At 39.9% G+C, this 24,247-nt stretch overlaps 1 protein-coding gene across 1 annotated transcript in view; it reads right to left on the reverse strand.

Annotated features, from left to right (window-relative positions):
* EPB41L4A (erythrocyte membrane protein band 4.1 like 4A) overlaps window positions 1–24,247 on the reverse strand; it is a 256,390-nt gene that overhangs the window by 23,026 nt on the left and 209,117 nt on the right. Inside the window, exons 14-17 of the mRNA XM_011958280.1 lie at window positions 19,673–19,756; window positions 18,310–18,423; window positions 8,922–8,969; window positions 7,837–7,914 (exon numbers count right to left, since the gene is read on the reverse strand). Of these exons, the coding sequence (XP_011813670.1) occupies window positions 7,837–7,914; window positions 8,922–8,969; window positions 18,310–18,423; window positions 19,673–19,756 (324 nt within the window). The remainder of the gene's footprint in view (window positions 1–7,836; window positions 7,915–8,921; window positions 8,970–18,309; window positions 18,424–19,672; window positions 19,757–24,247) is intronic.

Below are 24,247 nucleotides of genomic sequence, written 5' to 3' on the forward strand. Positions count from 1 at the left end.
TTGGCCTGTAATGAAGTTTGAAATTACATCCTTACAAAAGACCTCTGGTTAATGGTGCCTCATTACAAGAATGAAAGTGTCATTTCTTCCACTGCTGAACTGCTCTAAAAAACACAGGTGCTACTTGGAAAGAAAAAAATCTTAGCCCTAGAAGCAAGAATATTGTAGCACTCTGTATTTAAGACACAGAAGATCACTATTTTGTTTATGCATGAGTGAATAAAGAAGTCTTTAAACGAAAACGACATGTTTCCTCTGATGATTCTGACTTTTTAAGTCTCATTTATCCTCAGGTGTGGGAGAATCCAAATAGTTTTTGCTTCTTTCTTGCTGTATTTTAATCTCGATGTATAGATTTACATCACGAAGAATAAAATACTGCAAACATTGTTTTGACATAGTACCTTTTAAAAAGTCATAATGTGCTCTTACATCATAGTCATCAAAATCTCAAAGGGGAAAAAGAGTCCATTGTCATTTATGTCGTGGATGTATTAATTTTCAAATGTTGTATCTAAAGGTGAACCTCAATAAACTGACATTTATTTCCAGTATCAATTGATCCAATAAGTCTACATTTATCCTATTTTGTCCATTTCTCCACCTGTAACTACGGAGGGTCAACAACTGTGGTAGGAAGTATATCATAACAAGGTTTTTGTTTTTCAGTTAATATACAAGGGAGAGGGTTGCTTTAGAATACAGCAAATTCTAACCATGTTTCAGAACAGAATTCTAATGTATTTCTTCCATCTCTTACCAAACTTCAACAATCTACTTTTCCAGACTATCCATACAATTTAGATTTTAACTGCATTTTGACATTTAATTAAAGTCTGCAAAGGTTTTGAAGATGAAATGCCATATAATCATTTGAGAACAATGAAGAAAATGACTATTCCTACCCTCCTCTTTCCTGTCTTACCAATCACAGTCCTGACTCTCTTGCAAAATTCTTCACATTACCAAATGAATTCTTACACAAATCCCCAAGTTTTATTGTGTCCTATCCCTTTAGCAGTTTTGTTCCTAACAGAACCTTCCTTTACATAAGTTCTTAATTCACTTCTAATTCACTGAGATAAACACCATGCTTAATGCTGAATCTAAGAAGTCTTTCAGAGCAAATGTAAAATGAAGCTTCAAGATGATACAAGCCATAAACCTTGCTCCTGAGTTTTCTCCATTCCCAGCTCTGCCATTATCTGACTCAGAGACCTTGGGCGAATTGCTTATCTTTTTTGGTCAAATCTCAGGCTGTTCATATATAAAATTAATGGCAAAGATCCTTTCCAGCTCTATTTGTATTTTATTTCCAAACCAGACAGACACACTGAAAGAAACTTATACTCTTCAACTATAACATAACATTCCAAACAATTGCTTCATGTGGCCACCTCCATTGCCAAAATTAAATCTGCAGGTCCCAACTGATTGTGAACTTGTGTTTCTCATCAACTGTACTCATTTTTTTTTTTTTTTGGATCACCTGCTATAAAGCAATCTTTTTCTTCTTTTTTTTTTTTCCTAGTTTTTCTTCCCTAGGGAAATTTATGTTGGTTCCAGGCATGTGTCGACACACTCCCTTAAGACCAGCAAGCAAAAAGTTCATTTGCTTTTCCCACTGTCTCTACCATCAATAAATTATTCTTACTTGCTTTTAAAGGTACTTCTGTCTCTTCCACTTATTCCTTATGCTCCCACTACTACAATGGGCTACTTTTGGCACAACTTCCCTTTCAAACTCTCCTGTTTTCATGAATTTTTAACCTATTTTGCCCTCAGTAATGTAACAGCATTCCTCAGTTGCTGCGGCTTTGTCCTTCCACAGTCATGTCTGTCAACCTTGATTATACTCTGGAAGCCCTAAATCATCCATATCAAATGTCTAAATCTTGATAGATCCTATTGAAGTAGAAATCAGAAACCCTTGCATCTGCAGTATGGTGAACACTGTCTGTTTCCACTAGCTTTGTATGAACTCTTCTCTCCATACCCAAAATTTTTACCTTGTTTGCAGCCCTTAAATCAGGGGCAGGACAGTAGGCAGTGCCTGGCAAGGAAGCAATTACCTATTTTCAAGCAACATGGAAGAAATGCTTATCAGTTTAAGTTTGCTAACATCCCAAATATATTTTTTCCCTGGGGTACAGGGACAATAAAGTTCTTCTTTACCACTCCCAAAACAAAATCGTACCAAAATTGTGATCTTCTAGATTTGCCCTAGTCAGATATATTGTCCCTCTTACAGTGCCAAATTTCTGACACAGAAATGTGCTTCTTCATTTTAGAAAAACAATATGAAAGACCTTATGGAACATAATTAAAACATTTAAATCTGTCTTAATCTACTATTTAGATACTATAGACATCTAGTAGACCCTAAAAGACATCTAAAAGACCCTAATGTTGTTAGGGAGAAACTAACAACATTCATGCCAGAACAAATTCATGTTAGAAAACGTTGACTTATTTTTTGTTCAATGGAGCTCGTCCCCATTTTACAGATACTGCAGGAACTTCAGATAATACTGCACAGTGCCAGATGTTATCAATTTAACAGAACTTGCCTGTTCAGGGTACTTTCTGCTTTTCAAAGCACATCTATTATCTCCTGGATCTTCACAAACCTCTAGTGAGGTAGGCAGGTCAGGTATTATTCCACTTTGCATGTGAGAAATGAAGACTCACAGGGTAAAGTAACCAGCTCACAGCCACAAAACTCTTCAAAGTCGGTTCAATTTCGTAGCACAGGCTCCCAGATTTGTATGTACATATGTATATACACATATAACCTGACATACATGACTCATGTTTATGATGCAAACATCCTAGAATAAAATTAGGGAAGTGTTCAAATAGTCCCCTGTTGTCAATTTCCTCTAGTTCTACTATTACCCTAAGCTTCTCTCATTTCTCTTACTGTTTTAATCCTTGGTAGGCTCCCGAGTTACTTCTACTTTTATGATGATAGAAAAAAAAAAAAATGCACCAGACTACATATCACCCACTCCTCCACACCTCCCACTTCAAAATTCTAAGAGCCTAGCAACACATCAAAGTTAAGAATGACTGAGTAATTCAAAGATTCTCCTCAGTGAAGGCTCAAAGGACTGCTGATTTTCATCAAGAGCACAAAGGATATTTTGTAGAACCTTTTCCTTGAACGTCAAGGGTATTTTATTAAGCTCAAGACATACCCAGGTAAAGCTAGTTGATGAAAGGTTTCACTCTCCTAAGTCTACCTGCGAGGTCCTCCTTCATCCTACACCCTTGGCAAGTCCAGCACACGGCCATGGTCTCAAACCGACAGCAATAAGCGAGCTGCTGGCCCTTCTAATCTCAGGGACGAGATTCAAAATTCTAACTAATACAATCTAATACTCACATTGATTAACTTTATAGTGCCTTGTACTAAGTAGGCTCCCAACTTCAAGAATTCAATAGAACCAACTATTTCACAAATCAATACAGCAAAGTAATCTCTAAAGAAAGTTTAGGCATTTTAGTTTTTAATCCTACTGGTGAATTGAAACACCAATTTCATTTCCCAGTACCAATATAATCCTTCAGCTTTTAGACCATAAAACTTTGCAAGTTTTAAGGGGGGCAGGTGCTAAACATCCCCTTATAAATCTGGTAAAAGCTACAGACCCTATCTCTAGAAAACTACACACTTGACACCCACATACAACTTTACATACAGTTTAACATACAATTTCATGGGGTTATGAAACCCCCAGCACCTACCCAAGAATCAGAAGTTAAGAATCCTGGTGTAAAAATAACCTAAGGTATAAAGTTAGGAAAGGTGGGAGAATGAAAGATAGGACCGAAAGGAAAGTTAAAAAAGGCTGGAAGAGGATGGAGGAGCGGACAGGTGATGCAGCAGCAGTGAGTAACTTTGGAAGTAGGTATAGGACTATGTGGCTCTGTACTTCAAAATGCTCTCACTTCTTACATTTCATTTGATCTTTACAGTAACTCATTCAACAAAATAGATCAGTTGTTACAGCATACCTCCCCCACTCCCCGCCAACTTTAAAGAGAAGAAAACTAATACTTGAATTCGTTATACAAGTTGCCCAAGGTCAAATATCAGCACACAGCAGAACCAAGACCCAGTCCCAAGTCCTAAGGTTATTCTGTGTCATATCATTGGCTTCTAGGGAGAGAGGGAATTCAGAGGAGACAGAAAAAAGAAAAAAGACTGGGAAGGAAGTCCAGGAAACAGAAAGGAACTGGGTGAAGAGAATAACATGATACAAAAAGTGAAAAGTGAAGCAAGAGAATGGAGAGGGAGATGAGCATATAGTAGAGAAACTAAAAGGAGAAATGAAAACTTTGTGTCATCTTAAGTGTTATAATAAAAAGCTGTGCCTCCAACTTCTATCTGGTTATAAAAAGAGAGTGAAAAATTATCATCTCAAACCTCAAAACCTAGAAAGCTGTAGGATACCCAAACAGATTATGAGAACAGTAAAGAAAGAACAAAGTGGAAAGGGGTAAGGGAAAACATAAATGATGTCCCAAATAAAGAAGCAGGGTGAATTCCTCTGGTGTTCTAGGAAACATGGTGGGATGAAGCCCTACACTTAGGGCACAATTAACACAAAAACCCTTACACACCAGGCCTGTTAGGTCTGGACCCAAAGGTGACAGACAGATGGGGTGGTTTAGCTACATTTTCCTAAAACTGAAACTAAAGAACAATCTTTGCTTCTAACATTAGCCGTCCAGAGCTGGTGTGGATTATTATTTTTTAAAATTTAATGGTTGTCAAAAGCCTGTTTTGGGTAAAGTTGATTCATAAACATTGTTTTATTAACTTTTCTCTTCACACAAAATGAGAAATGTTTAAATGGTTATCCATGGAAACAGTAAAGCAGCTTATGCTCCAATGGGTTGACTTCCTGGAAAAAAGAAAACAACAATATTTCCACAGAGTGGCCTCATGCCTAACAGGAAAGACCTCATTTTAAGTTTAAAAAAAAAAAATCCCACAAGAAGGAGAAGCAGAGGGAGCAACATCCCAAACACCACATGCAACTTCCAGAAAGTAAAAGTGACTCTGTCCAGAGTTCCAATGGACGCATCATGGGCTCCAAAAGAGGTTCTAAAAAGCAAATTTGCCCAGTAGTTGTCCCTCTCCCTAGGCTACAGTTTCCTAGAGACGGAAACACAGGGTGCATCGGGTGCAGGCTCTTGCTGGAAAGTAATGAAGCATCCTGGGGCTGAGTGTACAGACCTTACAGGCAAGAGGTAGAACATCAGCATGTACAAGATTCTGTTTGCCCCATTATAGGGTTACCAGAGTCCTGTAATAAAAGCACAAAGAACTGGCTGGATCACACTGTCAGCCAATAAAAGGAAGGATGAATGAGGCTGAAGAGACTGCAGGGCTGCAGTTGAAATATCTAGACCTATGCATCCTCATGTGGGATGAGTGGGTTCTGGCAAAATTTAAGAGGCTAATAATGGGATGGAGGGGTTGGCAGCAGCACAGCATAATAGGTAAATGGCACCAAGAGACAGACAGCACAATGAGTTTCTACCCTCTTTCTCTATACCTGTTGCACCCTAATTTGCAGTGGAGAGGATCAGAACTGAAAGCTGTATTTCTTCCTCTGCCCACTTTTTGCTATGCTATTGACAGGCAAACTACACCACATCTTCTACAGACATAGGCAACTTAGGTATTCTTAGAGCAATATTTCTACAGGTAGCATAAATGATTGTGAAAGCCTGTCGGATCTTTTGCATGAAATGTGTCAGAATGTGTTTCCAAAGCTATTTCTCATTACTAGCCTTACAAAGTTCATTAAACATTCAGAATCATCATTATTCTAAAACATACTATTTACACAGTACAAAGAAAGCCAATCTAAGAATCTCCAGGGAAAAGGGGGAAGAAACTCTTAAGGGAGAAAATACTGACAAAAAATATTAAATCCAGTGCAACCAGATCAGTAATGAGCAATTTAATTACTTGATGGCAACCTTTCACTAGTGTTTCACTTTCAGTAGTGAATGTGAGCAATTTTGGCCACCCAAAAAATGTTTTTAAATGGGCCACTTTCTGAACAGTTGAGAAAAGAACATTTATGGGCACAATTTAGAATATATTAAGCAAAACAGAAACAGACTTAAAATACTGGCGTGATCAATGAAAAGTTTTAAATAGGAAAATAAGTGGGTACTTTTGCTTTGTTTTGTTTTGTTTGTGCAGAAATATTGAATTTTTGATCAGAAAGAGGGTACCTAAGAAGGAGCTACCTCCCACATGTGGGTTTTCACAGAAGAAACTGAAATCGTTTCTTTGAGAAAGGTGTCATAACACATTGAGATCTCCCATCTGTTTAGTGTAATTCCAGCCTCAGCAGACTCCACATAGAATGCTTTCCTAAAAAAATGTTCACTCTTACAGTGCTGTCTGGGCTATTATCACACAGGCTTCGTAGTTAGAGAGGGCCACCGATTCAATTTGTGCCAAGCACAAGGTTTCTAAGCACTAAAGAAAGACCCTGGAGATTATCTAATCCAACTTCCTCGTTTTTCTTTTTTTCTTTCTTTTCTTTTTTTTTTTTCCTGTGTGAAATGGAGTTTCGCTCTTGTTGCCCAGGCTGGAGTGCGATGGCACAATCTCAGCTCACCGCAATCTTCACCTCCCAGGTTCAAGCGATTCTCCTGCCTCTGCCTCCTGAGTAGCTGGGATTACAGGCATGCGCCAAAACACCCAGCTAATTTTGTATTTTTAGTAGGGATGGGGTTTCTCCATGTTGGTCAGGCTGGTCTAGAACTCCCAACCTCAGGTGATCCGCTTGCCTTGGCATCCCAAAGTGTTGGGATTACAGGCATGAGCCACTGCGCCCGGCCTTCCTCAATTTTCAGAAGAGAAAAAGATAACTCAGAAAAGTAAAGCAACCAGGCCAGAGGTCCACATTAGGTCAAAACAGGTTTCTCAAGAGTGGCACTACTGATAATGTTTTTGTACAAGGCACTTATTTGTTGCCAGGGCCTGTCCTATGCATGGTAGGATGTTTAGCACCATCCCTGGCCAGTTGCAACCCCCCTATCCAATTGTCACAATAAAAAATGACTCTGAACATTGCCAAATGTCCTTGGGGAGAAGGCAGGGAGGACAAAACTACCCCAGTTGAGAACCACTGGGTTAACAACTGGCATGACTGGTAATCAAATCCCTCTGACTCCCAAGGTGTTCTTTTCATTAATCACACAAATACTTCTTGTTTTCAAGTGCATATTTTGGAATTAGGGACAACTGATTAATGCATTAAGCCACCACTAATACTGATTACATGTCAAATGATGTGATTAAAAATCTCTTAAAAAATATATCATATATATGTAATGTCTGGCACACATAGATGAGTAAATGCATGTATTATTAGCACATATGTATACATGAGCCTGAAACTGCAGAATCTAAGAAACAATGAGTTATTTTTGGCTGGGTAAAATATAGTAATGCCATTGAAAAGCTAGTTCAGGGAGAATCTCTCTACAAACAGTAAACTTTCTTACCAGCCTTAGAGAAATTCGCTACACACTGTAGCTACATACAGAATCATCTTTAAAAAAACACACACACACACAAGAAGAGACCTCATTGTCAAGTTGTTTAATCATCTTATTGTGAAGATAAGAAAACTCCATTTAAAGAGCTAAAGCTTCCTAAACTAAGTGCTTCAAAATAGTGCCAGATTGCTTCTCAAACACAGATGGAAAAACCAGACTTACAAAGGACACAGTTTCTACCACCAAAGGCAGCCTGTGATGTCAGACTGCCAGTTAAGTATAATATTGAGATATTACCTGTTTCTGTTTTTCCGGTGTTCTCTATTAGAATTTTCCGATTCACTACCACTGCTTGTGTTACAGCGTGAACGTGACCTGAAGACAAAATGGTAAGAACAAAAGAAAAAACACACGTTTATCACTCATGAAAAATTTCAGAAAGGTTTATATTGGTCCTCTGGAATTCATTTTGTAGTAAAATTATCAATCCAAACATCAAGAGCTGTATTATCCCTCTCCAAGTCAGTGTTTCTGAACTCAGTAAGACATCTGACTGAGTCTATAGCTCAGCAAAATGGCAATGCAGGGGAAATATAAAAACCGATTAAGGTGACTGTCAGCATGTTCCCAGAAAGGACCACAAAATCAATTACTTCCAACAGAACTCTGACATGGCAAAGCTGGTGGTGGACTAAATATGGACACGAAATCTTGTAACCCTCCCATCTGCCCCACTGAGAGAGGTAGAGTTTATTTCCCTAGCCTCTTAATTTACACTGGTCTTGTGACTGATTTTACCAACAGAATGAGGTGGAAGGGATACTATGTCAGTTCCAGGACTAGCCCCTTAACATACAGGTAGCTTTTGCTTCCAGCCTAAAGAAGTGCAAAAGAAGTGTCTACAGAAGTGTAAGTTAGCCAGGTGGAGAAACTATGCAGAGGTCCCAGACCTCCAGCCTTTCTGCCAAGATGCCAACATGAAAGAGAAAGGCCCCCTGGATAACACAACCTCAGCTGTCATCTGACCACAGCCTCATGAAATTGTGAACAAGACTAGCTAAAAAGCTACCTGTTTAATTGACAGAATTATACTAGATAAGTACAGTTGTTGCTGCTTAAAGCCACTAAGTTCTGGGGTGGATTATAATATGGCAACAGATAAATGAGACAGCTCCTCTGAGCACAAGGGAGTAGGAAACAGCAGAGTCTTAAGATGCAACAGAATGGAAGACTGGGAATCAGCTGAAGACAAACTGGTTTTTGAAAGTAAAAAAAATAAAAAAATAATAATACCCCCACTCTTTCCTCAACTCTGAACATTTCTAAATCTGCTAACCCTTCTTCCCTCTGACTCTCCTTCCATTTTTGTTTTTTTTTTTTACCTCCTCCTCTGCTTTAGATCTGAATCTTCACCACTGTTATGGGCTTTCCTGTGAAAACAAATAAAGACATTTAAGAAAACAGGAGATTATCAATTGGCTAAGGAAAGCACACCAAAATGAGTTTCACTTCAGTTACACATAACTGTCATACACTCATTCATTCACCAAACATTTAAGCCATATGTATATGCCTAACCCTACATACGACACATCCCAGAAATATAATGTTAATAACATAACCTGGCCTCACTCTACTGGGACAGGCAAACCGTCTGAATTCCATTAATCCAATGATGAGGTTAGTCTGCAGTTGCAGAACTGCAATCCTCCAAGCTGATTTCCGCCATAGTGGAAATGACATCATCTCACTTGGATGCCCTTTCCTATACCCTGGGGCTCCAAATTCTCTTTATCTCTTCTCTCATAATCTCCTCCACTTCAACTCAGCAACCTGCCTCATGGTCATACTTTGGACTTCATCATCTGTAAGCACCTCCAAACACTTTGCTCTCTTACCACAATCTCCTTTCTGTTTACCACTCCCCATTTACTTTCAAACAGCTTCAATGGGGCATCCTGGTTAAAGGTGTTGGCTCTAGAGCCAGACAACATGAATGTGAATCTCATCTTCTCCACTGATGAGTTGTGTGATTTAAATAAGTTACTTTTCTACTCAGTGGCTTACTTTTAATAGAATCTCCTTTGAAGTCTGCTCTAAAGGATAAAATGAATTAATATATTTTAAAATGCATACACTAGGACCTGGGTCATTGTTAGCACTCAACCAAGAGAAGCTGTTATTGCTTATTCAACTATTTCCATTCTTCCTTTTCTTTGACCCCAATAAGACTATCTATTGACCTGGCTACTCTCCACCAGCTCTTCACTTCTCTTCACTGTCTTCTGTACTCAGTTTAGATTTCCTAATCCATCATTTCAATAACATGCATGCTGATACTCAACACGTTCCCCAACTCTGTTTTTCATTCCGTCTTTTTGGCAAAATCCCAGGCATGGGTGAATCCAACTATGCAAGTTTTCTGGATCAGTTCTATTTTTTTTTTTTTTTTTTTTGAGACGGAGTCTCGCTCTGTCCCCCTGGCTGGAGTGCAGTGGTGCGATCTCGGCTCACTGCAAGCTCCGCCTCCTGGGTTCACGCCATTCTCCTGCCTCAGCCTCCTGAGCAGCTGGGACTACAGGCGCCCGCCACCGCGCCCAGCTAATTTTTTGTATTTTTAGTAGAGACAGGGTTTCACCGTGGTCTCGATCTCCTGACCTTGTGATCCGCCGGCCTCGGCCTCCCAAAGTGCTGGGATTACAGGCGTGAGCCACCGCGCCCGGCCAGTGGATCAGTTCTAAACAGCTGGTTGAGCAGTGCTGGAAGGAGTCACACAAAAGGGGCACATTACACTACAAATCCATGTTCATAAACCTCAAGTGGGGCCACACCATGGTTCAGCAATCCTGCCACTTTTTGCAGATCTAAGTACAAAGCAGTTTCAAACTCTTCACCCTGCAACCCTCTGACCCACAGTATCCCTGTTTCAGCAAATGACTTTGTTTTCTCCTTCCGAAGGAAAAAGTAGCCTCCAGATAGAACTCTTTCATCTTCCTGCTACCAAAAATAAAAACTTACCAACATCTTCCTCTCTGTTATTTATGGATTTATCCTTACTACCAAGATCAGTCCCTCCACCAGTGCTTTGTGCATCCCATCATCCCATGTCTTTTCAATGACTTTCATTAACTACCCTCTCACCTCTCACACATAGTCACCTGGCCCGTCTGGCAGACTCTTTTTACTAGCTATTAACTTTTCCAAGTCTCTACTGTTTAAACAAACACAGACCTACTTTCAGTCCACATCCCCCTTCATCTGCCCAGTCTCTCCTCTCTCCTTCAAAGCCAAACTTCTTGAGAGTGGTGTCTATGCCCCATGCTCCATTTCCTTATGATGTGTAATCCAGCACCTTCCCACTCTGATCTCTTTAATGCATGGCTTACGTTACCCCATTTCCTCCAATACACTTGTATCGAGTAACATTAACAGCAATATGTGGTCCCTGTTCTTACATCAAATTTTGGGGTCACTATCTAGCATAAACACAATTACACTAAAATTGGTCACAGATGATCTAAATAGTGTTCCAGGAATATGATTCCATTCTTTTGTAGGTTTTAAATTTTCTGAGAGAGGATACTTGCCTAAGTTTTCCATGTACGTATCACTTGCTTAGGGTTCTTTTGCTTATCACTATTCTTCAAACTCTGAGAGAACTGCAAAACTCCTGCTATGGATGGATACGCAGGCAATCTCCAAGTTCCATTTATATCCCTCCTAGATCCCTCTGCCCTCCTGCTCACACCTGGACCACCCACTTTTGACTAACTCCCTTTACCATGATCCAAGGAACTCCTTTTGCTTCTTTGTATGATGGACCCCACATCTCCAAGTCTTTTGGCGACTTGTCTGGGTTTTGGTAAAGTGTATCTTTTAGTTGCTAACAGAAAAAATGTGCACGACAGATACACTTTTTTGGGACCCACAATTTCTGAAAATGTCTTTATTCTATACAAACAATTATGGTTATCTGGGCATAGACTCCTAAACTGAAAATAATCTTTCAGACTTCTCAAGGCAATACTTCTTTGCCTTCTCCCTCTGATATTACTGTGAAGCAGCCCAATGTCTGTTTTTTCTTTTTTCTTTTTTTTTTTTTAGATGGAGTTTCACTCTTGTGGCCCAGGCTGGAGTACAGTGGCGTGATCTCGGCTAACTGCAACCTCCGCCTCCCAGGTTCAAATGATTTTCCTGCCTCAGCCTCCACAGTAGCTGGAATTACAGGCATGCAACACCATGCCTGGCTAGTTTGTACTTTTAGTAAGGACGGGGTTTTACCATGTTGGCCAGGCTGGAATTGAACTCCTGACCTCAGGTGATCCGCCCGCCTTGGCCTCCCAAAGTGCTGGGATTGCAGGCGTGAGACACCATACCTGGCCCCCAATGTCATTTTGATTTGTCACCATTTGCACATGGATTTTTCTTTCCCATATTCCCATGCTCCCTCCAAATCTTTAGAATTCTTTGTTAATCAATAATGTTTTGAAATTTAGTTATAATGAACCTTGGAATGAATCTAACTTTTCAATCAATTATGTCAAATGCTCAGTGGGTTCTGCTTTATAATGTCACATCCTTCAGTTCCGGAATATTTGCTTGTGCTGTTTCTTTAATAGTTTCCTATGTTTTCTCTGTTCTTTTTTCTTAGAAATTGTATTAGTTGAATGTTTGATATCTAGGTTTGATAATTTTATTATTATTATTATTTCCATACATTTGTTTTATTATGGGCTTTTTGGTTCCATTTTGGGGAAGATTTTCTTAATGTTACCTTCCAAATCTTTTACTGATTATTTTAAATTCTCTCACACTAATTTAAAGCCTGAAAACTCTTATTCATTAGTTCTTACCTTTGTATTGATAGAAATTCATGGATATATTTTTTCATCTTTCTAAACAGTTTTTTTAGAAATTTTTCTTTCTTATACTGTCTGTTTCCAGTGAGAATGCCCCCAATCCCACCCTACACCCCATTTGTTTGTTTTAGTCTCTGCCTTTCCAGACAGAAGCAATGCTCAAATGCAGGTGTTCATGGCTCTCCATTCCTATCCAAGTAGTAAGTGTTAAAGCGACTGGAGCCCTTTGGTTGGTGCAGAGCATGTTAATTAGTGGCCTCACAGTAATATGAGGGCAGCTTCAATCATTTCAATGGATGATCCTTTGAAAGTAAGTATATGCAAGTCTTTTCTCTTGTACCTGGTCCATTTCCTGCAGTGGGATTCTCTAATCTCATGCCTAGGAGATACAACAATTTCACTGGAAGATGCTTTGAAAGCTAGTATCCATAGTCTTTTCTCTTGACCCTGTTCATTTCTTACAAAGGAATTCTCTAATTTTCTGCCTAAGTAATATAAGCCTGGATTCTAGTATTCTGGGAATGAAGAGAGAAGGGAGACATTTGGTAGGCAAATTTTCACTCTCTTGATTTTTCCACGGCCACAATTTCTCTTTCTCCATTACAGTTAATCTTCAATTAAGACAAATGCTGGAGTTTCCTACAACTCTGTCATTGGCTTTGTCTTTTTGCATTCTATCTCTACTATCCACCTAAACAACCTCATCTCTATACTTCAAGTAACATACTTAAAATTATATTTCAGTCCATAAAGCAAATCTAGCTCCTGACTTACACTCAACAATCCATGTGAATTGTGCATTTGGACTTCTCAGAAGCACCATAAATTCAGGGTATCAGAAACTAAATTGGCAATTGTCCCTTTCAAGCCTGTAAAGTCCTGATGATTCTATTTCTATGCAATACATTGAATTCAAAAAACTGAACAAGCCGGGGTTTCATTCTGGACAGCTCCCTCTCCTCCACCCCTCATACTGATTCTCCTACCAGTTTTACCTCCTCTTGCTGGCTACTGAAACCATCCACTTCTTTATATCTCCACATCACCACCTTGGTCCATGCTCCCATTCGCTATTGCTAGGACTCGTACCATAGCCTGCCTCCTGGTCTCTCCAATTCTGCCACTACCCTCTTTCACCATTTCTCCACAAGACAGTAAGGACCATCTTTACAAACACAAGGGTGATGTTATTGTACTTCCTGTAAAAAAAACCACTGGTCTAAGTACCAAAATCCTGAACAAAGGCCAGGTGGGCTGTAAGGTCTGATCCCATCTTTCTCTCTATGCTCATTTCTAACACATTTTTATTCACTCTCAGAGTCTGATAAACACTGGCCTTTTTCCTTTTCACAAAGGTTCCCTGCTTCTTTCCATTCCCAAGGCTTTTGCACATGCTAGCCCCTCTATCTGGTATGATCGTTCCTTTCTTTTAGCCTGTTTGTATCTCAGATCCTGGCTCAAGCATCCAACCTCAGGAAACCTACCCCAACCTCTTCGGCTCAGTGATTCAGCAAACTTCCCCTAATAGTGCTCACTACACGGGTGTCTATTTATAAAAATTTATCACGCATTTACACTTATGACACGTGTGTACTTTTCTGTATGCATGCTAGGTTTCAATAAAAAGTTTTTAAAATTCCCCTAAGTACCACATAGCTTACCTTCCTATTACATATTAAAGTCATAATGGGCCGGGCGCGGTGGCTCAAGCCTGTAATCCCAGCACTTTGGGAGGCCGAGACGGGCGGATCACGAGGTCAGGAGATCGAGACCATCCTGGCTAACATGGTGAAACCCCGTCTCTACTAAAAATACAAAAACTAGCCGGGCGAGGTGGCGGGCGCCTGTCATCCCAGCTACTCGGGAGGCTGAGGCAGGAGAATGGCGTAAACCCGGGAGACGGAGCTTGCAGTGAGCTGACATCCGGCCACTGCACTCCAGTCCGGGCGACAGAGCGAGACTCTGCCTCAAGAAAAAAAAAAAGTCATAATGGCACATATATACATATATTCCTATGACTCATATATTTATCCCTTAATAGCATCTAAGATCCCAAAGGACAGGAACTTTGTCTGGTGGTAGCAGCACATTGCATGGCATACAACAGGCACTCAAACATTTTTTAATGTAAAAGTGAAAGCTAAAGAGTGAAAATATACTGCACTACCAGAAAAAATGCTGGCGTTCTTTTTCTAGAATAGGAATGTTTAAACAAGCAGGCTTCAGGGGCTCCATGAACTTTGAAAATTATATGGAAATGTTTATATGTATTTAAATATGAACCTGTCTTTCCCTAGGGAATGAATCCAACATTTCACCAGATCTCAGAGGGTAGTATTACCCAAAAAGGTTAAGGATCACTATTCTGGACTCAGCCAGAATTTGATAGCCTGTATCCATCTCATGATAAATAACTGACAAAATACGAAATTTTGACATATATTGCAAAATGTATTATCCTGGCATCCAAAGCAAAATATAATTTCCTATTACTAAATTTAAGAGATTCTTCCATGCTGATGACATATCTCGATTTTAAATGTCAATGTTAATCCAGCAATGTAGGGATTTGTGCCCAGTGCAAGGTAAATATGTGTGAAGATAAAACAAGACTGACAAGGACAAGGACACTTACAGGGCATTTATACTGGAAAGAAACAGAGAACAATATACTTTAGTCCTTTTATGTCAACATGCAGCAATGGCTTGTTGCCTGAAAACACAGATCCCCAAAAGAGACCTGTAAGTGCACCAGGCAAAAGGCTCTAGGGATGCTCAGGCAAAAAGATTCTCTTTCTAGCAAATTTAAATAGCCTTCCCCCTAGAATATGCCAATGAAAGGATCCTGTATCCACTCTCCACAATTACTTCTCTGTGTTTCACAGGAAGCCAGTGGAAAATGAACCTCATTGTAGAAGTCAAGTCTGGATCTGGGAGTGTATATGCTGCAAACTATTTCAAGCTTATTTTGTATGAAAATATGCAAATTTAGGCATATTTTAGCAAAATTTAATTAAGTTCATTTTCAAATGTGTTAAAATGACTATCTGCTCAACAGGTGTAATTATTTTATTTAGGGAGTGCTGACAAATTGCACTAATTAATTAAGGGTGGAAAACTATAAAACTCTATCTACCAGTAATATATGCTAAATTCTCATCATCCCTGCCACCTATGTTGCCTCAACACATAATACATACAAATGCATTTTAAAGTATTTCCCAGTGGTGTTGCTTTGCTTTTAAGTATTGTCCAAGTTGAACCAACTCTTGGTGTTCCCAAGGAGAAAGCTGAGTAAGGGCTGAAGGACAGCTTTATTTCAATGAGGGCTATCACTATCTCCAACTTTTTCAGATGTACAGACTGGGATTCCAATCCCATGTGTGCCACAGAGGACAAGCTACCATCATCTCCCTGAGCCTCAGTTTTCTCATCTGTAAAAGTGAGATGGTGATGTTGGGCTAAATATTTTTCATTGGTACTCAGCCTCTACTGACTCCTCTATAATCTGCCCTCTACTGCCAAGATAGAAAGCCTGGAAATTTTATATTCCTGGACACCTTTGCCAGCTGAGTTTTAGTTAAAAGAGACTCCAGTAAGATTTGAAGGCAGAGAAAGGGGAAAGTGATTTTGCTACTAGTTGTACCTGTGACATCAACTCTTGCACTCCTGAGAAGTGGGTGTTCTTTGTTTGGCTACAGTGGTGGTACCTCCAGCAACGTCAGCAAGAGCGGTCCCTGTCTAGCATCCATCACGGTGCCTGCAGCAATGTCAGCGGCAAGCACAGGCTCAGGATTGCCAGCTCAAAGGTGGAAGTGGCTTCTGGTCTCTAGGTAACACCCACTTCTCTCTTTGTATTCCTTCAGTCCAGAGGCAGTAACAGCAGCTAGATCTCTGAGTTACATCAGTCTCTGCTTTTTGCGCCTTCAATCCTACTTACACCTTTGCACCAATTCCCTATTTAATCCCCCTCTGCTAGAATCACATCATGCCTGAATATAAATGCCAGCTCCCAAAGAGTTGTTACTGTCAGGATTACATGAAATAATATATAACAAGCACTTTACTCAGTACTTGGAATATGGCCAACACCAAACAAATACTTACTATTACTCTATTATCCTATCTAATCACTGTTGGTCCTGATCTAGCCCCCTCATGTCAGTCCTACTACATGAAGGTAATATAGACCCTTCTCTTCTTAACCATCAAAGAATTTCAGTGAAGTTGAACTTGGTTTCAGAAAGCTGGGGGCAAAACTCTGGGAAACCTGCAGAAGCAAAAGGGATCAAGCAGGAAAGGGCCAGCAAGTGTGTATTAACTAGGGCATAGGTGGAAAGAAGGGCTTGGCTTCCAAACCTGCAGTGTGCATAAAAAGAGTCTTGATGGTTACCTGACATCATGAACTGAACTTCTTGTAATCATAAAAGTTATTTAGGCTGGATGCAGTGACTCATGCCTGTAATCCCAGCAATTTGGGAGACTGAGGTGGGAGGACTGCTTGAGGCAAGGAATTCAAGACCAGCCTGGGCAACACAGCAAGTGAGACCCCATCTCTACTTTAGTTTACACATTTTTATTTTTTAAAAAAAAGGAAAAAGAGGCTGGGCGTGGAGACTCATGCATATAATCCCAGCACTTAGGGAGGCTGAGGCAGGTGGATCATGAGGTCAGGAGTTCAAGACCAGCCTGACCAACATGGAGAAACCCCGTCTCTACTAAAAATACAAAAATTAGCTGGGCCTGATGGTGCATGCCTGTAATCCCAGATATTCAGGAGGCTGAGGCAGGAGAATTGCTTGAACCCAGGGAGCAGAGGTTGCAGTGAACTGAGATCAAGCCACTGCACTCCAGTCTGGGCATCAGAGTGAGACACCATCTCAAAAACAAAAACAAAAACCACAAAAAACAAAAAAAGGTAAAAGAAAAAGTCATTTATACAATGTCAATTATGTAGGTACTCAAAGTAAACCACAGTCCCTGACACATAGGAGTGAAAAGAATTTCACTGATAAGTCATTTCTACATCTTCCTCTCTTGCACCTGTCACACTGCCCAACCTGCTTTGCAGACAGGTCCAAAACTTCCAGCTAAGGACTTTTTTTTATTAAGCATACACACACAAATATAATCCCTTCAAACACTCTAACCTTATAGGTAAAATGTAACAGGATTCATTTTTTTCTGTGCTTTAAAAGGCATTTCTCAGCTAAGAAGGCTTATCTTTAAGTGTAGTTTTGTCTTCTCAGGTAGAAACACTTAATATGTTTTATATATTAAGATATACTATCTCGGCCGGGCGCAGTGGCTCACACCTGTAATCCCAGCACTTTGGGAGGCCTAGGCGGGTGGATCACCTGAGGTTGGGAGTTCGAGACCAGCCTGACCAACATGGAGAAACACCATCTCTACTAAAAATACAAAAAAAATCAGTCGGGCGTGGCAGCACATGCCTGTAATCCCAGCTACTCAGGAGACTAAGGCAGGAGAATCGCTTGAACCCAGGAGGCAGAAGATGCGGTAAGCCAAGATTGTGCCACTGCACTCCAGCCTAGGCAAAAAGAGTGAAACTCCATTTCAATAAAAAAAAAAAGACATGCTGTCTCTACTATGTAATATACTATACATAATACATGTTTTTATATATTATATATGCTATTTTTAGACACGTCAGTCATAAATAGAATACAGAAAGCAATTTCCTGCCAATATTTTATGAAATTATTCTCTAAAACTCTGGCTGTTTAAGATAAATACTTCGGGATTCCTAACTTATGTCAGAAAGAGTAAGCTTCCTGTTATTTTAAAGAGAAACAGTAATGTTGGTATAAGAATCACCTGCTATAAAGTCAGGCCTGGGACAAAATGCTTCTGTCGAAAACTGCTAACAGAGGGATTGTGTTCCACTTACCTCCTCCTCATAGGCTGTACAGAGTCATTGTCACTTCCACAGGAGGGGTTTCGGCGACGTGTGTAAGGGAACTTCGGTGACTTAGTGCGGTCACTGGGAGAATTGTAGAGTCCACTGGAGAGAAAGATAAATGGTCAAAAAGAGCCCAGAGAGGTCCTGGGGGAACACACAGCCCAGCCCAGACCTAGAGTCATTCGTAACTGCACAGCTGGTACCTCCAGAGGCATGTGGTTCTCTTTGCTGACAAGATTTATTGAAAGAAAAGAGGTAAGATCTGGCCAATCAAATCATAAAGGTCATTATTTTGCAGGAATGCCATTTGTCTCATTAGCCTTCAGTAGTAAAAAATGAACACAAACAAATAACAGTAACAATTCATATGTATGATTAATTTTCCCCTTTCTAAACACTGACTCAGCTAAAGGCTTTACATTCTATCTCAGCTAATCTTCTTATCAGCCTTCAGCACTGAGGTACAATTATTAAACCTATTAAACAGGAAAAAATTGAAATATAGACTACTTAATTAAGTAGCCCAAATAAAGTAGCTAGGACGCGGCAGGGTTAGAATTTGAACTATAAGCTACAACACAGGTCTGTCACTGGTTTGGTAGTTGTGACCAGAGATAAACTAGACATATCCATATTTTTAGGAATAAAGGTCTTCCAGCATCACTATTCATCAGCTATAGTTTTTGACTGAAGTTTTGTTTGTTTTTTTTTGTTTTGTTTTGTTTTGTTTTGAGACGGAGTCTCGCTCTGTCGCCCAGGCTGGAGTGCAGTGGCAAGATCTCCGCTCACTGCAAGCTCCAGCTCCCAGGTTCATGCCATTCTCCTGCCTCAGCCTCCCAAGTAGCTGGGACTGCAGGCGCCCGCCACCACGCTCAGCTAATTTTTTGTATTTTTAGTAGAGACGGGGTTTCACCGTGTTAGCCAGGATGGTCTTGATCTCCTGACCTCGTGATCCACCCGCCTCGGCCTCCCAAAGTGCTGGGATTACAGGCATGAGCCACCGCGCCCAGCCTTGACTTAAGTTTTTAACCAAAATCATGAAATGGGCAAATTATTAATATGTCATTTAGAGTTTTCAGAAATATATTACCTTACAGGCAATTTCATAGTATTTCCTAGGTTTCTCTTTTGCCTTTCCAGGAAAACGTTTTATGTTATAAAACATAGTGTTGATTTCCACTTCAGAAATCCCAGCCCCTCTCTCCCTGGGTCACACTCATTTACAGTCTGCACACTTTATCCATGGCTAGCAGTGATCAACCACCCAGCAGCTGGATTCCTTTATTCAATGAGCTGCAAGTGCTAACCCCTTTTCTACTGTCTCCTTTATAAAAACAATGATTCCCTTTACCTCTTGAGGCCATTTTCTTCCCACGGTGCATGAGATTTGCTTCTCTGGGTATCAGGGCTATTTTCATTCTTTGCTTTCTTAAAGCTTTAAATTAAAAAAAAGTATGAAAAATAAATTAAGTAGAAAATAAAAGTAAACTCACATACTTACTTGTTAAGTAAATTTTTTTTAATGAATGTTAAGATGTGCACACTTATTTGCTTGTTTATACCTGTGACTCTAAAAAGAACATGAAGGCGCTGCCTAAAAAATCTGTCTCCAGCAAGTACCTTTGGGTGTTTCCCCCCTCTTTCTTTCTAGTTTTACTGCTTTAGTCAACAGATGCCAGGTCCATCAATCGTTAAGAAACGCTAGAGTCCACCTGCAGGAGAGGGAGCAAGGGGAACCACAGAGCCAAGAAAAGAAGAAAGCCAAGGAGGAAGGACCTGGGCTTCCCAGGATCTTCAGCCTGGCTCCCTTTTTAAAACAGTGATCAGAGAAACCCTGGCTCCAGGCACTGGTCTGAATCCACACAGGTCGGTCAGCCCTGGGCAGGTTCAGGCTACTCAAACTGACCTTTTCCCAGCTTCCGCCATATCTTGGCTTCATCCCTCCAGATCAGAATGACTTTCAAATGCTATTTCCTGACCTAGTATCATCTTTCAGTCCTAAGAATGTAAATGTAACTGAGTTGTTATTCTACCCTCAACAAATTGTTTTAGAAAACCATGGGGAGACACAGAGGAAGGGACTAATCAGAATCCTCCAGGCACGGGGGTGGGGGCGGAGGGGTCACCTCTCACATCCTCAGGAGTCTTAGCTTCAGATAAAGGTAGAGTTATTTAACTCCAAATTCACTTTTAACCCTGGCTTTTTGAGGAATCCTCTGTATAATTGTCCTAGGATACAGTCATAGCAGAGTACTTTATAAATGCCAACAAAGAAGAGATGACAAGGTATTTAAAAAAAAAAAAAGAAAGAAAAGAAAACAGACTTGCACCCTAGTATACTATCCATGAAGGAATTAATGTAAGCCTATAAAATTATGTATCTGACAGAGGCATATAACCCGTAATATTAGTAGATAGTAGCTAAGTTATTATTTTTATAAAGGCTAAAAACCTCTACAGATTCAATTCCCAAAGTAAAAGCTTACCTTTTGAAATGAAGAAAAGTAACAAATATGGTAGATATTTAATACAACAGTAGAAAGTATATGTGATCAATAAATCAGAAAAAGCAAAGGGAAAGTAGAAAGGAGACTGGAAAAGAAATAGGGAGATAAAAGAGGAACTGAGAGAGTATACAAAAGTTAAAGAATAATAAAATCCTGGGTGACAAGTTAATTGCATTAACTCCCTAAGGTATTTCTCATCTGAAGCTTGAGAGAAGAACTTTGGTGGTGCTTCAAGTACCAGTATCATCACAGGAATGTGGTTGCAAAGGTTGAAAATATTGTTAACTTGGCCACATAGTCCAAAGCAATATACAGATGCAATGCTATTCCTTTTTTTTTTTTTTTTTTTTCTCCCTCTGTCGCCCAGGCTGGAGTGCAGTGGCCGGATCTCAGCTCACTGCAAGCTCCGCCTCCTGGGTTTAGCCATTCTCCTGCCTCAGCCTCCCGAGTAGCTGGGACTACAGGCGCCCGCCACCTCGCCTGGCTAGTTTTTTGTGTTTTTTTTTTAGTAGAGACGGGGTTTCACTGTGTTAGCCAGTAGCAATGCTATTTCTATCAAACTCTCAACATCATTTTTTCATAGGAAAGAACTATTCTAAAATGGAACCCTCCCTCCAAAAAAGCCCAAACAGCCAAAGCAATTCTAAGCAAAAAGAACAAAGCTGGAGGCATCACACTACCTGACTTCAAACTATACTACAAGTCTACAGTAACAAAAACAGCATAGTATGGTACAAAAATCGACAAAAAGATCAATGCAATAGGATAGAGAACTCAAAAATAAAGTCACACACCTACAACCATCTGATCTTCAACAAAATCAACCAGAACAAGCAATAGAAAAAGGACTCCCTAAATGGTGCTGGGATGGCTAGTCATATGCAGAAGGGTGAAACTGGACCCCTTCCTTTTACCATATACAAATATCCACTCAAGATAGATTAAGAACTTAAATGTAAGACCTCAAACTATGAAAATATATATTAGAAGAAAATCTAGGAAATATCATCCTGGACGTCAGCCTTGGTGAAGAAATTTATAACTAAGTCCTCAAAAGCAATTGCAACAAAATCAAAAATTGAAAAGTGGGACCTTAAAGGGCTTCTGCACAACAAAAGAAACTATCAATGAGTAAACAATCTACAGACAGGAGAAAATATTCACAAACTATGTATCCGACAAAGATGTAATATCCAGAATCTATAAGGAACTTCAACAATTCAACAAGATGAAACAAACAACACATTAAAAAAGGGGCAAAGGACATGAACAGGCATTTTTCCAAAGACATACATGCAGCCAACAAATACATGAAAAAATGCTCACCTTCATTAATCATTCGAAAAAAGCAAATTAAAATCACAATGAGACACCATCTCCCACCAGTCAGAATAGCTATTATCAAAAAGACAAAAAATAAAGATGTTGGCAAGATTGTGGAAAAAAAGGGAACACTTATACACTGTTGGTGGGAATGTAAATTAGCTCAGCCACTGTGGAAAGCAGTTTGGAGATTTCTCAAAGAACTTAAAACAGAACCACCATTTGACCCAACAATCCCAGTACTGGATATATACTCAAAGGGAAATAAATCATTCTACAAAAAAAGACATATGGCCGGGTGAGATGGCTCACACCTGTAATCCCGGCACTTTGGGATGCCAAGGCAGGTGGATCACAAGATCAAGAGATGGAGACCATCCTGGCCAACATGGTAAAACCCTGTCTCTACCAAAAATACAAAAATTAGCTGGGAGTGGTGGCACATGCCTGTAGTCCCAGCTACTCGAGAGGCAGAGGCAGGAGAATTGCTTGAACCTGGGAGGCAGAGGTTGCAGTGAGCCAAGATGGTGCCCCTCCCCTCCAACCTGGAGACAAAGTGAGACTCCATCTCAAAAAAAAAAGACACATACATTCACATGTTCTTGCAGCACTATTCACAATACCAAGGATGTGGAATCAGCCTAGATGACCATGAACAGTGGACTGGATAAAGCAAATGTGGTACATATACACCATGGAATACTACACAGCCATAAAAAGAATGAAACCATGTCTTTTGCAACAACACAGATGCAACTGGAGGCTATTATCCTAAGTGAATTAACACAGACACAGAAAACCAGATACTGCAGGTTCTCACTTATAAGTGAGAACTAAACACTGAGTATACATGGACATAAAGATGGGAACAATAGACACTGGGGACCACCAGCAGAGGAAGGGGGCAAGGGTTGAAAACTACCTATCAGGTACTGTGCTCACTACCTGAGTGATGGGATCATGCACACACCAAACCTCAGTGATACACAATTTACCCATGTGACAAACCTACCAGCACATGTACCCCTGGACCTAAAATAGAAGTTGAAAAAGTAAGTTTTTAAAAGAGGACTGTACTCCTTCAGGACATTCTAAAAACGCTTGGGATCGGAATCTCATGGAAGATTCCTGTCCTTATGCTGAACATAACACAAGCATACCCTGTACATACAGATGAGAGTGACTCTATTTATCCACAGCTGTGAGGGTGACGAAGGGAAATAAGGTAAACTAAAGTTATGCAATGATAAAGAACTTGTCATCCTAAAAGGAGAACTGGTAAATGTCTTAGAACTAAATAAAACACAGGCAAATCCCTGGGTAAAATATTACAACTCTGCGAATCTTCAGATCTTAAAGTTACCTTGCTGAGAAATTATGAACTATATTCCTCGAAATAGTCACAATACAGCTGAATGAAGACACAATTATTTACCAAAAAGAGATCAAGTAGATGATCTAAGAAGTCTCTGCAGGTCACATATCTCTGACTGCTGGGATTTCCCCATGATGTATGGGGGCAACCCCTATAGAGAAAGTGAACTCATGAAAGCTGCTCATTGTTGTTTATAATGCTGTTCCGTGAACATAACTGGAGATAAGAAAAAATGACTCTGCAACAGTATCTTAACAGAAAACAAGGCTGAGCTCTCAGGGAAACAATCCATGTAATGTATTAAGAAAAGGCTTTTCCACTGGGGAATGCCCCTGGGAAAACAGATGCAGAGGACCATGACAAGTCTTCATACATATGCAATCACTGACTTCTGAGGCTCTGATGCCTCTAAATGCCATAAACCCTCTTTCCAGGGCCACAGTTCAGTGCACCACTATAATGAACACAGTACATTAAACATGAAGATCATCTACTTTATTTTACAAGTCCCTCTGAGTTAGTCCATTATATCATGCCATTTTAAAAATCACAGGAAATTTTCAATTTTCTGCGGAGAATGCAAACCACAGACAATCTGTGAGTTCACCTTGCTGTGACAAAAAGAGCATTTTCTTCAAATAAGAGATTCAGGTCCTGATGTTTTATATTTTATTGGTATTTTAATGTATTATTTGGCCCAGAGAATATTTATTGGAACCCA

The sequence above is a fragment of the Colobus angolensis genome, unplaced genomic scaffold, assembly GCF_000951035.1.
Source record: "Colobus angolensis palliatus isolate OR3802 unplaced genomic scaffold, Cang.pa_1.0 Scaffold465, whole genome shotgun sequence".
NCBI classification, from domain to species: domain Eukaryota; kingdom Metazoa; phylum Chordata; class Mammalia; order Primates; family Cercopithecidae; genus Colobus; species Colobus angolensis.